This window comes from Rhincodon typus, chromosome 37, assembly GCF_021869965.1.
Source record: "Rhincodon typus isolate 14 chromosome 37, sRhiTyp1.1, whole genome shotgun sequence".
Taxonomy (NCBI): domain Eukaryota; kingdom Metazoa; phylum Chordata; class Chondrichthyes; order Orectolobiformes; family Rhincodontidae; genus Rhincodon; species Rhincodon typus.
In genome coordinates, this window is record NC_063368.1 from 18,046,574 (window position 1) to 18,062,650 (window position 16,077).

At 44.2% G+C, this 16,077-nt stretch overlaps 1 protein-coding gene across 1 annotated transcript in view; it reads right to left on the reverse strand.

Annotated features, from left to right (window-relative positions):
- LOC125487191 (lysoplasmalogenase-like protein TMEM86A) overlaps positions 1-8,060 on the reverse strand; it is a 12,220-nt gene extending 4,160 nt beyond the window's left edge. The window contains exons 1-2 of the mRNA XM_048617727.1: positions 8,010-8,060; positions 4,867-5,131 (exon numbers count right to left, since the gene is read on the reverse strand). Of these exons, the coding sequence (XP_048473684.1) occupies positions 4,867-5,131; positions 8,010-8,060 (316 nt within the window). The remainder of the gene's footprint in view (positions 1-4,866; positions 5,132-8,009) is intronic.
- Positions 8,061-16,077: the final 8,017 nt, after the last annotated feature.

Below are 16,077 nucleotides of genomic sequence, written 5' to 3' on the forward strand. Positions count from 1 at the left end.
CACTCACTCACAGAGACACACTCACTTACACACTCACTCACAGAGATTCACTCACTCACAGAGACGCACTCACTCACAGAGATACACTCACACACACTCACTCACAGAGATTCACTCACTTACGCACTCACTCACAGAGACACACTCACTCACAGAGCATCACTCACTTACGCACTCACTCACAGAGACACACTCACTCACAGAGATACACTCACACACACTCACTCACAGAGACACACTCACTCACACACTCACTCACAGAGATTCACTCACTTACACATTCACTCACAGAAGGCACTCACACATACAGAAACAGACAGATGCACACACACACACACACACACACACACACACACACAATCACACCCAATTAATGTAAACTCACAGTCTCACACACACAGCACTGTTAGGGATCAAAATGTATAATTAAGAATGGTGTGAAGGATGTTGAAAAAGTTGGAATGTATTGAATATTTTCTGGGTTGAAATTGGAATTGTGTTCAGCGGTCTGTGGGCTGTGACCCACCCACTAATGACCAAAGTCAAAGTTACATTTGGGATCAGAGCTCAGTTACTGATCAGCAGTTACCACTTGATTTAACAATATGTTTTGTTGATAATAAACAGATTATTTCAAGTTTATGAAAGAACCTCACCGATACAAAAATTGGTGGAGTTGTGGATAATGTAGAAGGTTGTCAAAGGATATAGCAGGATATAGATCTGTTGCAGATATGGGCAGAGAAATTGCAGATGGTGTTTAATCCAGTAAATGTGAGGAGCTGCACTATGGGAAATCAAATGTTAAGGAAAAGTACACAGTTAATGGTAGGACCCTGCACAGCATTGATTTACAGAAGGATCTTGGGTTTCAAGTCCATAGCTCCCCGAAAGTAGCCACACAAGTAGATAGGGTGGCAAAGAAGGCATATGGCAAGCTTGTCTTTATTGGTCAGGGAAGTGAGTACAAGAGTCAGGGTGTCATGCTGCAGCTTTATAAGGCTTTGGTTAGGCCACACTTATTGTGTTATATTCTGGTCGCCACATTACAGGGAGAATGTGGAGGTGTTGGAGAGGGTACAGAAGAGATTTACCAGGACGCTGCCTGGATTAGAGGGTATGAGCTATAAGGAGAGGCTAGAAAAACTCACGTTGCTTTCTCTGGAGTGGCGGAGGCTGAGGGGAGGTTGATAGAAGTCTATAAAATTATGAGATGCATAGATAGGGTTGATGGTCAAAATCTTTTTTTCCCAGAATTGAAATGTCTAATACTCGGGGGAATGTATTTAAGGTGAGAGGGGAAAGTTCAAAAGATAAATGAGGGGCAGGTTTATTACACAGAAAGTGGTAGGAGCGTGGAACGCACTGCCAGGGGTGATGGTGGAGGCAGATACGATAGGGGCATTTAAGGGACTTTTAGATAAGCACATGAATATGCAAGAAATGGAGGGATGTGGACCAATGGAAGGCAGAAGAGACTAGTTTTGTTTGGTATCATGGCCATTCCTGTGCTGCACAGTTTAATGTTTAACCTGGTTGGCATTTCTTTTATTTTGACAGTAATTGTAAAGAAAAGCAACAGCTATTTTAGAAATTAAATCAACATTTGCATCATTTGTGGTGAGGCTGGTGCAGGAGGTTATCATTGCATTTGTCCCATTAAAGTCGTTACCACAAGTGCACATACACATGTACACTCACACACATGCACTCACCAGCAGGCACAGAATCTCACACACATACACGCACACGTTGAGAGGGAGCTACGTCCTGCAGCCAACTGTGTCACTTTTAACGAGTGCAAAATGGGATGATGAAATTGGGTTAACAAATAAAATTATAATGCAGTCCTTTGCTCTCTTGACGATGAACATTGACTCATAACATCAATCATTTTATTTAATCTTCACATCATCCGGATGCCTGAAATGCTGGAATAAAATGTCATCTTTGACTGGGCCTTCCAGCACGTTTTAGATAAAGGGATCTCAAAGGTTGATTGGCTACACAATGTGCTGGCTAGTGATTGCTTCAAAACTGTGTGTAAATCTGACATGCTGAATGAAGATCAGCAAACAGAAAAATGGACTCAGATGCTACATGAACCCGTGCCTGTCACATCTGAAACTCAGAGTCCACCCTATGACACGGATACTGAGCTAACGGCTGGGTGGGTCACTTTCTATCAATGATCCAAAGTCTGAACTTTGCCGTGGCACTGACATACCAAAGGTAATAAGTGCATTGAGATAATGGTGGGGGGGGCAGCGAGTGCAGCGTGTGTGAGCTGGATCTCAGATCACAGCCCTCTGAAAGTTGAAATGGACACACTGAAGGACAGACTTGATATGCTGCAGAAAAGAGGCCATTCGGCCCATCACCTCCACGCTAGTTCACAGAGCTTGACTTTGTGAGATCTTAGAGATTTTGATAGTGCCAATCTCTCACTATTTCCCTGAAACCCTGCTCATTGTTTCTATTTAAATAATCATGTGACATCCTCTTAAATACCTCAATAAAACCTGCCTCCACAGCGCATTCCAGGCTTGAACCACGCGTATTAAAATTTTATTTTAAAAATAACTCTTTTTATATGTAGTACTTTTTTTCTCACCACATGTTTGCTCTTTTGCAAAATACTTTATATCAGCGGCCTCTCATTCTTGACCCTTTTATGAGCGCAAACAGTTTCTCCCTATCTACTCTGTGCAGATCCCTCAGGATGTTGAAAACAACTATCCATTCTGCATTCAGCCTTTTCCTCTCCAAGATAAACAGTCCTAACATCTCCAATCTACCCTCGGGACTGAAGTTTCTCATTGCTGGAACTACACTTGTAAATCTTTTCTCACTCTCTCCAATGCATTCCTAAAGTGTGTCAACAAGAACTATACTCCAGCTTTAATCCAGCCAGAGACCTCTCTATTGGGCTGGCATGTTGGTTAGCACTGCTGCCTCACAGCACTAGGGACCCAGGTTCAATTCCACCCTCAGGTAGCTGTCTGTGTGGAGTTTGCACGTTCTCCCCATATCTGCATGGGTTTCCTCCCACAGTCCAAAGGTGTGCAGGTTAGGTAGATGAGCTATGAAAAATGTAGGGTTACAGGAATTGGGTAGGGCATTAGGTCTGCTCTTTGGATGGACCAAATGGCTTGTTTCCACACCGTAGGGATTCTATGACCTTCAGCAAAACCTCTCTGCCCTTTTAATGCAGCCCAGAATATCGCACGCTGCATTAACAGTACTCTCTACCTGTCCTGCCACAATTAGTGACTTGTGTAAGTATAGTTATTTTCTTTTATTTCACTGATTGGGTGATCTCCAACTGGTATATTATCATCCATCCTATTGTCTCCCTAACTGTCACTCTCTATCTCTCTCTGTGCTCCAGCTCTACCTCTCCACTCACACCCACTCCCCCGTCTTCAACATAAATACCACCTTATCCCAGCTTTTGTCAGTTCTGACGAAGGGTCACTGGACTCAAAAATTTTAACTCTGTTTCTCTCTCCACAAACGCTGCCAGACCTGCTGAGTTTCTCCGCCAATTACTGATTTTGTTGCAGATTTCCAGCATCCCCATTACTTTATTTTCTTATCCTTTATTTGATACTCTCTCTGCATGCTCTTTGGGCCAACTTCTCTGCATCGGATTTCATCTGCCAGCTGTCTACATACTCTACCAGTTTGTCAAAGTCCTCTTGAAGTTCTATATTGTCCTCCTCACAATTTACAAAGACCTGAGTTTTGTGTCATCTGCAAACTTTGAAATTGTCCCACTCACCAAAGCCAGTCCTTCCATCAAAATCTCACCACCTTAAGTTTAAACTTCACATTCTGGATTTCAAACTCTTCCCTGATCTCACCTCTACTCTATCTCCATAACATCCTCCAGTCTCCAAATCCTCAAAGATCTCTACATTCCTCCAATTCTAGCATCTCGATTAACCCAATTTGATTCAAACCATCAATGATGTTTGTGTCTGTCTCTCAGCCTCGAATATACACCACGACCCAATCTCTACAGCCCTCTGTGGTAAAGAATTGCACAGGTTCAGTACCCTTTGAGAGAAGAAATTTCTCATCTCTGTCTTAAATGTGTGACCCTTTATTCTGAGACCTTCTGGTCCTAGATTCTCCCACAAGGAGAAACCACCTTTCCACAACTACCCTGTCAAGCCCCCTGAGAAAATCATCTATGTTTCAATAACGTTACCTCTCATTTTTCTAAACTCCAATGAGAACAAGAGTGGAAAGATTTAAAAGGGACCTGGGGGACAACTCTTTGACACAGAGGATGGAATGAGCTGCTAGAGGAAGAGGTAGATGCAGGTACAACATTTAAAAGACGTTTGGACAGGCACATGAATAGGAAAGGTTTAGTGGGATATGGACCAAACACAGGCAGGTCCTTTCCTTTATTCATTCGCGGGATGAGGGCATCGCTGGTGAGGCAGCATTTATTGCCCATCTCTAATTGCCCAGAGGGCAGCTCAGAGTCAACCACATTGCTGTGGGTCTGGAATCACAGGTAGGTCAGACCAGGTAAGGGCAGCAGTTTCCTTCCCTAAAGGACATTAATGAGCCTAGTGGAACTAGTTTAGTTTGCGAAACTTGGTCAGCATGGACAAGTTGGACTGAAGGGTCTGTTTCCGTGCTGTATGACTCTATCCTCATGAGACAGTCCCTTCATACCTGGTATCAACTCAGTGAACCTGCTCTGGACTGCCTCCAGTTCTAGTATCTCTTTCCTTAGATACAGGGACCAAAACCGCTCACAATATTCCAGCTGTGGAATGACCAGTACAGTCTGTACAGTTTTAGCAAAACCTCCCTATTCCGACAGGTTCAATCTTGAGGCCTTACCGTGGATGAAGAAACCTTGGTCGCCCCATGTCAGGAACACATCACCAAGCACCGAGAACAGGAGAGCGACCAGGACTTTCTTGGCGTAGGGTCGATGTACCCCCCGGCTGATGCTGTGTGCCAACACGAAGAAACACAGGCATAGAACGGGCAGACATTTAATCAGCGCACTGAACCACGATGGGTTAGAGGTGGGAAGCCACAGCACAAAGTAAATGCAGGAGGTTTTCAAAAAGGGGATCAGCTTCATGCCAACACTTTTCATCTGTGAAATGAGACGGGAAGGAGATACAAAACGTTGAGTCAAATAGAAAACATGTCTTTATGCTGCGCTTGCTGACCCCTCCTCCAAATGAGGGCCTGTTTTATTCTGTACCCAATATTTTCACGCACCCCCACCCCCCCTCTCTCCGAGCCCCTCTGCCCACTCTCGCCCAGTGTATGGTTCTTTACAACATAGTCGGGTGGCTCAGTGGTTAGCACAGCTGCCTCACAGCGCCAGAGACTGGTTCGATTCCACCCTCGGGCAACTGTGTGGAGTTTGCACGTTCTCCCTGTGTCTGTGTGGGTTTCCTCCGGGTGCTCCGGTTTCCTCCCACAGTCCAAAGATGTGCAGGTCAGGGTGGCTTGGCCATGGGAAATTACCCAAATGTCCAGGGGTGGGCAGGTTAGGTGGTTTAGCCTTGGGAAATGCAGGGTTACAGGGGTAGGATTGAGGTGTAGGTCTGGGTGGATGCTCTTCAGAGGGTCAGTGTGGACTCGAAGGGCGAATGACCTGCTTCCACACTGTAGAGATTCTATGGTCATCGCTCCCCAGACTCCAGCACTTCGCCCCCTTTATCCACTGCGATCCAATGATGAGGCCGCTTTGTGGCCAAGACTGGAAAAGGGAACTGGTGACAGTCACTGGGTTAGCAATTCAAAAGCTCAGACTCATGCTGTGGAGTAACAGGTTCAAATCCCATGCCTGATAGAATTAAAGTACAACTGCTTAATAAAAATCTAATAATGAGAATTAGTCTGAGCAATGGCGAGTGTGACAGATATCTTTGATTGTCGGAAAAACCCATCTGGTTCACTAGTGTCCTTTAGGGAAGGAAATGGCCATCCTTACCTGGTCTGGCCTACATGTGACTCCAGTCCCGCAGCAATGTGGTTGACTCTTAACTGCCCTGGCAAGTCGCTGATTTGTTCCAAACTGCTGCAGAAAGGTCAAGCCAGATGGAGTGCAGCGGTTCAAGATGATGACTCAAAGCCATCTTCTCGAGGGTAATAAGGGTGGGGGGCAAACAGTTCGCTGTGTCAGCGATTCCTGCGTGCTGAGTAAGAACGGGGAAAGTGGTCATGGAGAGATTGCTTAGACGCAGGGCTGGTGTCTGTTTGCACCTCAGAGATGTTGGACCCTCAATCAGGATCCCTTTAAGGGGTTTGCTGGTGTGTGCAGGGCTCAGAACCTCACAAAGCACACATTCCAATTGACCTGCAGTTACTGGGGGATTTGACCTGTAGCAGAGTGTACGCACGCAATCTGCTTAAATGTTCCTGTAAGTACAAACAGGAAACTGCAGTTATTGAGGTGCCTGAACACTCTATGCCTGACAGAGTGAATGTGCTGGAGTGCGTCCAGGTTTGGCCAATTAAGCCTGGGTGACCTTGACTCCTCTGGGTCCTGGGGGAGCTGAACGAATAACACAGAGATCAGAGGAGGCCAGGGCAAATGCAGGTGCGTGGGGAATGGCACTGAGGCCGATTGCAGCTGGGTTTTCCTGGTGGGCTCCAGATAGGGTCAAGGGACAGGGTGAAGGGCTGGTGCTAGTGAACTTCTGTCCCTCACCATTCACTTATACAGACAAACTAAGCACACATCATGCACCCCCACTCAAAACACGCACATACCCACTCAGACACCCACAAACTCACACAGACACACACATGTACAGGCACAGTCACACAGACAGACACACACTCACTCACTCACAGTCACACACCCACACTCACCCACGCTCACTCATACACACTCTTACAGACACACACACGCACACACATACAGACACAATAACATGGACACACACATACACGCACACACACTCACCCACGCTCACTCATACACACTCACAGTCACCCACGCTCACTCATACACACTCTTACAGACACACACACACACACACACACATACAGACACAATCACATGGACACACACATACACTCACACACTCACACTCACCCACGCTCACTCATACACACTCTTACAGACACACACATGTACAAGCACAATCACATATACACTCAGAGACACAGACACACTCATTCACTCACTCATACACACTCATATAGACACAATCACACACAGTCACACACACTCATAGGCACACACACACACACCCGCACACGCATACGTACGGGCACTGTTATACACACAGGCACAATCTCTCACTCACACAGACACACAGAAACACACACACACACACACACACACACACACACACACAGAAACTGATAAGATAGGGGCAGCAGCTGGCCGTTCAGCCCTTCGAACCTATTCTGCTATTTAATATGATCATGGCTGATCACCCAACTCAACAGCCTGTTCCTGCATTTGCCCTGAATACTTTGATCCCTTTAGCCCTAAGAGCTATATTTAACTCCTTCTTGAAAACATTCTATGTTTGGTCTCAAGCGTTTTCTGTGGCAGAGAATTCCACAGGCTCCCCACTCTCTGGGTGAAGAGATTTCTCCCCATCTTAGTCCTAAATGGCCTACCCCGTTTTCTTACACTGTCACCCTGGTTCTGCATTCCTCAGTCATTGGGAACATCTTTCCTGCATTTAGTCTGACTAGTCTTATTAGGATTTCACAGCTTTCCATGAGAGATCCCCCTTCATTCTTCTGAACTACAGTGAATTTAATCCTAACTGATTCAATCTCACCTGCTATGTCAGTCTTTGCCATCCCAGCAATCAGTTTGGTAAACATTTACGGCACTCCCTCAAGAGCCAGAGCATTATTCCTCCGATGAGGAGGGCCAAACTGCACACAATATTCCAGGTGTGGTCTCACCAAGGCCCTGTACAATTGTAGCAAGATATCCGTGCTCCTGTACTCAAATCCTCAAAGGTTTTATTGGGTGCCTGCCAGCCACTTACTGTCGCAAACCTCTTCTTCTGCCTTCTGGAATCATGACCCATGATATCCATTTTCCTGTTTCACCCAGTCTCTCTTTCTCTCGCTCTCTCTCTCCCTCTCCTTCTCTCTGTTGTCTTTCGGAGGGCTTCCTGAGTTGATGCTGATATCTGTTCTGTTTGCGGACTTTCTCCTCCATTATCTCATGCTCACTGATAAATGTAACACCTCAGATAGTGGCTATATGCTGGCCTATCGATTACAGCTAATAATAGGCAGATGTAGCTACAAATAATTGACTCTATGGGTCAAAATCCAACCGTGTCACACCCACTGTGTCACTTCTACCTTCCTTTGTCTGAACAAGTTGTCTTTCACCAGTTTGGACTTCTGGACTTGAGGATGACAGCTCCACAAAAGATTTCTGCTCTCTCGATACCTTGTCTAAGATCTGAGTGGGAAGCACGCCAGGGTCAAAAGGTCATAGTTTCAGCTCCCATTTCCAGAGATGGAAAGACAAAATCTAGACTGACAATCCCCCAGAGGAGCCCTGAAGGACTGCCTCACTGTCCGAGGTACCTCAGTTTAGAAGCAATGTGTAACGGGGACCACATAGTCTTTAAGTGATGCAAAAAAGAAATCCCATGACCACTAATTTTAAAAAGAGCTGGGGCGATTCTGCCTGTCCAGTGTCCTCCACATGATTAATCCTTAGACCCCATACGTTGTCCACCTATTCCAACCCCAGCACCTCCACATCATGCATCATGATTGAATGTGTGTCTATTTGTGGGTTTTGAAGTGGTATAGTTTAAGTTGCATAGTAATAGATTAGAAATTCTTTTCTCTGCCTCTTGTTAAAGTTAAGTGTGTTCCAATTTTCTGTTAATAACAATACTTTTCAGGAGATAATAAGCAATATCTGGCTAAAACATTTGAAGTCTACTGCATATCATGTAGGGAGCTTCAAAGAATTCATGGAACCCCTGCAAGTGTGGAAGCAGGCCAACTGAGTTCATACCAAACCTCCAAAGATCATCCCACTCAGGCCCACCCTATCCCCACATTTCCCATGGTTGATCCACCCAGGCTGCATATCCTAGGACACTACAGGGCAAATTAGCACAGCCAATCCACCCCCCTATGCACCTTTGGACTGTGGGAGGAAACCGGACCACCCGGAGAAAACCCACGCAGACACAGGGAGAATGTGCAAACTCCACACAGACAGTCACCCAAGGGTGGGATCGAACCCAGATCCCTGGTGCTGTGAGGTAGCAGTGCTAACCACTGAGCCACTATTGGAACAACACCATCAAACTCCCGAAAACAATGAGTAAAGTATATCATCGCAACTAACCATAGGATTTTAGGACAAGGTTTACATTGCTTACTATTTGCTACAAAAGATTTCCCAAATGAATTTACAAGATTGCATCCATTTGCATTGATCTATGGATTCAAGATCCATTAAAAATTGATTTAGGAGATGTTTATAAGGCCTATAGAGTAATTCTCAATATTAAATTAGGTGTCTATGTATCTAGAGAGAACCACAGGAATGTTTAAAGTAGCTCAAATCCTTCACAGGCAAAGATTAATGATGGGCAGACAAACATAGAGACAACTTTTCAAACAGGGGACAAAGTGTTGGTGTCATTAACTTTACAAAGTGAACCTCTGAATTCGAGACTCAGTGAGCCATAAAAGGGAGTTAATAAAATGTCTTATCTGGTAGGTACTCCTGATTACAAGATGAATTATTATTTATATCATGCAAGCATGTTTAAGCGATATCATTGTAGGGTGGAAGAAAAGATAAGATTGAAAGAGTAGTGGGGTGGGGGGGTGCTGACAGAGACAGTGAGAACGAGGTTGAAAGAGATGTAGACAGTTCACAAAGTAAACCTGCTGCAGTCTGCCTAGCTCATACTGAAATATTTGGGTCCATTATGTAGATTTGGTAGACAGTGTAACTCATTATGCAGGACACACACACATATTAAAACATTTAAAAATGAAGACTCACAAAGGAGTTAACAATGAAAAACTCTAAAGGGTTCAGAAAAGATTTACAAGGATTGGAGGGTTTGAGCTACAGGGAGAGGCTGAATAGGCTGGGGCTATTTTCCCTGGAACATCAGAGTCTGAGGGGTGACCTTATAGAGGTTTATAAAATCATGAGGGGCATGAATAGGGTGAATAGTCAAGGTCTTTTTCCCAGGTTAGGGGAGTCCAAAACTAGAGGGGCATAGGTTTAAGGCGAGAGGGGAAACATTTAAAAGGGAGTTAAGGGGTAACTTTTTCACTCAGAGCATGGTGCTTGTATGAAATGAGCTGCCCAAGGAAGTAGTGGAGGCTGGTATAATTACAACATTTAAGGGACATCTGGATGGGTATATGACTAGGAAGGGTTTAGGGGGATATGGACCAAATGCTGGCAAATGGGCCTAGATTAATTTAGGATATCTATTCGGCATGGACAAGTTGGACTGAAGGCTCTGTTTCCACGCTGTACAGCTCTATGACTCTATGACTCTACATTGAGCAAGTAGAGGATATTCCTAAACGGAGGTGACACACAGATGTTATTAATTAAATTAGTATTCAGTACAGCCAACAAAAAAAACTACAAACAAGAGTTTAATCACTATAAAAGAGGCCTCAAAAGACAGAACAACAATATAACTAAGCGTGGAAATAAAATGTTAGTTACAGGAGAAATACTGGAACCATCCAACAGAAAGTATGGTAAAGGTCCTTGAAATAAGTCCATGGAGGCCGGTATCCCATCACCCAGTCACCCTATATTTACACATGCTCCATACACAGACTCTGACCAGCTAGCTCAGAGCTAGGCCCTAGACTGAGGAGACTCTCTGAATCTCCTGTTTATATTTGTCAGCCAGGGCTCCCTGATTGAGCCCGGTTAGCAACACTAATCAGGGAACTCATATTCTGTGAGATCCACCTGGTTGACCTCGGTCTGGTCACTACAATCCTTATCACATGAACATTGACTGACAGAAACAAGACTCAGTCAGTCATCATAGAGAAATGAAACTGACAAATGTTTAACAATTTCTTTTAAGAGTGAAAGATTAAGGGCGAGATGAAAGAAGTATTAAAAAAAATTAGATAACAGCTCACAACTTCAGAAAGGAAACTTCTCTCAAAAATTAAGAAATAATGTTAAATGATACAGTACCACATGTAATTTGAAGCAACTTATACAGAGGATTGATATAAACACCTGCAAAACTGGTGGGGTTCTAGTAGCATAAAAACAAACACCTTTCACTGAAATTTCAGAAATAGTGCAAGGCTGTGAGACTAGTTTAGTTTGGGATTATGTTTGGCATGGACTGGTTGGACCGAAGGATCTGTGCCCATGCTGTATGACTCTATGACTCTATGATTCGAATTATAAATCCTCAGGTAATATAGTTCTCAAAAGGTATTTTCTTTCATCAGAGAAGATTGTACTCGCTCTGGGTTTTAAGGGAAAACTTTAAGTGTTGATGGATATTGTATAGTAGGCTATTCTTAGATAATTCCAAATTTTCTTAGCCATTCCTGAGTCATCTTAAATAACATCAAACTGGATTCTATTAGCTTTTGGTATTACATATTTCGATAGATTTTGTCACTTATTCACTTAATGTGTACTGTTTGTTTATTTCTGTTAATAAAATTGTAAAATGAGCAAATTGTCTCATTTAAGTTTTTTTCTCTGTTACAACTAAAATGAAACTTAATATCTTATACGCTTCCTTAAGTGGGGCAGTGTAGAAAAATCCCAGATCCATAAAATATCTGGGAGGTTTACGGCATATTTAAAATGAATCAGGATATTCAGAGGACAGTGCCAATGTGGGGCAGCTCCTTCTCCTAGAATTATAGAATCCGTACAGTGTGGAAGCACACCGTTCAAATTGAATTAACACTGACCCTCCAAATACCATCCCACCCAGATGACCCCCCCACCCTATCTCTGCAGAATTTAGACAACCCATCTGGTTTAGAAACTAACATGAGCAGCAAACTCTAACAGCTTTGCTTAGATTCTAGTTAGATACATTTGCTTTTGTAGCATGGACTGAACCTCTGTTTGGACCTGAGATCAATTCTCTGGGCTTAATTCATAATGATCTTGTTTTATCAGAACTGAATCGCCCAAATCCACATCGTGCCTGGCTACCATACTACATCCTGGTGGATCTCTACAGATTTCCTTGAATTTCTCAGTAATCCTTCCAGATCTTCTGAGTATGGAAACGCATTGTCTAACTGATCCGATTTAAAGCTTTTTTAAAGGTGCTAATCTAGATCCTGCATGTTTTTCTGATCATTTCTGTCTGCTGAGTTCAAGCTAGTCATTTTCATTAATAATTAAAAGTTTTGGGTTTGTGATATTAACGTAGCCCTCCTACAGGAGGAGTGGCACGGTGGCCTCACAGCAACATGGACCTGGGTTCAAATTCAACCTCGGGTGACTGTCTGTGTGTGGAGTTTGCACATTCTCCCTGTGTCTGTGTGGGTTTCCTCTGGGTGCTCCAATTTCCTCCCACAGTCCAAAGATGTACAGGTTAGGTAGATTGGCCATGCTAAATTGCTCTATAGTGTCTAAGGATGTGACGGCTAGATGGGTTAGCCATGGGAAATGCAAAGTTGTCTGGGTGGGATGCTCTTCAGAGGGCCAGTGTGGACTCAATGGGCTGAATGACCTTCTTCTATACAATAGGGATTCTCTGGTCTGGTGAGCCTGTAACATGGGGTGGGAGCAGTCTCAGAATTAAGGGATGGCCATTCTGGGACTGAGATGTTGTGCCATGACCTTGATGGGAAGAGCACAGGAAATCAAACCCCACTATCTCCTGGGTTTGTCACAAGTGTGAAAATGACCAATTTAGTCACAAGATAAAAGAAACTCACACCAGGTTTCTTAAATAAAAAAGAAGACACAAAAACAAAATTATCCTTTGCCAAGTGGCATAACAGATTATTAATTCCTGAAAGGCAAACTTAAAAGATACCACTTTTAAATCCATGCCACATATTCACTAGCAGAAAGGATGCACATGACCAATATGGCAGACAGGTTTGTGGGAATATTGTGCTTTTGAACATAAATGAGAGTTGTATTCCCTACGCTAACCAACTGGGCTGATTGGAATTGAGGCTTTTAGGATTTTACAAGGAACTGACTGGTTAGATGGAAATGTTCTTGGTGGAGTTGGGAGTTGTTGGTGGGGGGATGGGGGGGCATTGGTTGGTTGGTGGTGAGTCTCAAACAAACAAACATAGCTTGAAACTCACAGAGGAACAGGATAGGGCCAAGGGGGTGAATGGCCTCTTTCTGGTTTACCTCCCTCAGTAACATTGATGCCCAAATGAGCCTTAAACTGAACAAAGGCAGAACCACTACAGAAAGTAATGAACACAGCCCAGACCATTACACAAGCTGACCTCCCATCCATGGATTCTATCTACACTTGCGTTGCTACAGAAAGGCAGCCAACATCATCAAAGACCCCTCCTATCCCGATTATAATCTCTTCCACGCTCTTCTGTCAAGCAGAAGATATAAAAGCTTAAACATAGGTACCAATATATTCAAGAACACCTTTTTCCCTGCTGTCATTATATTTAAGTAATTTCAAATCTAATGTTGATCTCACTTTGTATACCTCCTGTGCAGTGTAACCTTTTATGCCTCGCTCTGTCTAAGCACCCTATGACCTATATGTCCTTGTTTGCTATGATCTGCCTGTACTGCTCGCAAAACAAAACTTTTCACTGTACTTAGGTACATGTGACAATGATAAATCAAATCAAATCAAATCACTCACTACTCCAAAAAGGAACACTAGAAACTTTCCTTTCGAAAGATTTGTCTTTTATCTTTGCTTCCAAGCCATTTTTTAAACCCCTCGATCCTCCTGTTACTCTCATTAACCTGTGGGTTTAGATTTTCCAATCTGTACTGGAGAATGTGGTGGTGATTGGCAGATTAGCTGGGTTTTGGTGACCCCTGGTGCTTGGACTGCAAATAGCAGCACTAATAACTCTTAGCAATAACCTGCTCAGTGGCAGTCCCTTGACCTGTCCGTCCTCCCTGGACTGACCTATCCCCTCCCTAACTCCCCACCTACACTCACCATTACTGGCTCCATCCCCGCCTCTTCGACCTGTTTGTTTCCTCTCCACCTATCCTCTCCTCTATCCATCTTCTATCCGCCTCCCACTCTCTCCCTATTTGTTTCAGAACCCCCTTCCCCTCTCCCTTTTCTGATGAAGGGTCTAGGCCCGAAACGTCAGCCTTTCTGCTCCTATGATGCTGCTTGGCCTGCTGTGTTCATCCAGCCCTGCACCTTGTTGTCTCTCTCTCTCTCACCTGCTCAGTGCCGTTCAGTTTGGGTCGCTCTAGTGCCACTCAGCTCCTGACCTCACTACAGCCTTGGTTCAAACATGGACAAAAAGAGCTGAATTCCAGAGGTGAGGTGAGAGTGACAGCGCTTGACATCAAGGCTGCATTCGACAGAGTGTGGCATCAAGAAGCCCTAGCAAAAATTGGAATTAATGGATATCAGGGGGCAAACTCTCTGCTGGTTGGAGTTCTACCTGGCACATGGGAAGATGCATGTAGCTATTGGAGGTCAGTTGTCCCAGCTCCAGGACATCTCTCCAGGAGTTCCTCAGTGTAGTGTTGTCGGCCCAACCATCATCAGCTGCTTCATCAATGATCTTCCCTTCGTCTTAATGTCAGAAGTGGGGATGTTCGCCAATGATTGCACAATGTTCAGCATCATTCGCAACTCCTTAGATACTGAAACAATCCATGTCCAAATGCAGCAAGATCTGGACAATGTCCAGACTTGGGCTGAGAAGTGCACATAACATTCATGCCGTACAAATACCAGGCAAATAACCACCACCAATCAGAGACAATCTAATCACTGCCCCTTGACATTCAGTGGTGTTACCATCACTCAATAGCCTACTGTCAACGTCCTGGGGTTATCATTGATCAGAAACTCAACTGGACTCACCACATAAACACAAAGGGAACAATAGCAGGTCAGAGGCTGGGAATTGTAACTCATCTCCTAACTCCCCAAAGACTGTCCATCATCTCCTAGGAGTGTGATGGAATACTCCCCACTTGCCTGGATGAGTGCAGCTCCAACAACACTCAAGGAACTTAACGGCATCCAGGACAAAGCAGCCCGCTCCATAGGCACACATCCATCACTTTCACAATCCACTCCCTCCACCATCTGTAACAGCAGTGTGTACTCTCTACAAAATGCTCTGCAGAAATTCACCTAAAATTCTCAGACAGTACCTTCCAAATGCACAGCCACTTCCACCTAGAAGGACAAGGACAGCAGATATATGGGAACACCATCCCCTGCAAGCCATTTCCTGCAAATTCCTCTCCAAGCCACTTACCATTCCAACTTGGAAATAGATCGCTAATCCTTTGCTGAAGGCCAACAGCACATGGAATGGAGTGGTTCAGGAAGGGTGTGAGGGGGCAGGTGTTAACCTGGAGTTCAATTGTTACCTAGCGAAGATCCAGGAAGGAAACTGACTCAGTGAATTCAGCATCAGGTGAAGGGATTTGGATCGAAGGCTTAGAATGACAAGGGAGGGGGGAATGGAAGTCAAGTACAAGAGCCTGGGAATATATGTGCACAAATCATTGAAAGTGACAGGAGGTGGAAGATAAAATGTACAGAACATTTGTATCAATAGGTACAAAAACTAAGCAGTTATGATAGACTTCAATAAAACCCTGGTTTAGCTTCAACTAGATTACTATGTCCAGTTAGGAAGGATGTAAATGTTTTATAGATCCTCCAGAAAAAGTTAACAAGGAAAGCTCCAGGATGAGAAAGTCCAGTCGCACAGATCAACTGTAGCAGCTGAGACTGATTGACTTAGAGAAGAGAAGGTGGGGAGGGGATTGATTGAGGTGATCAAGATGATGAGGGATCTGGATGGAACAGATCAGAACAACGTAGTGAACTGATCAAGAACCAAAGGGAACAGATTTAAGGTGTTTGACAAAAGAACCAACGGATA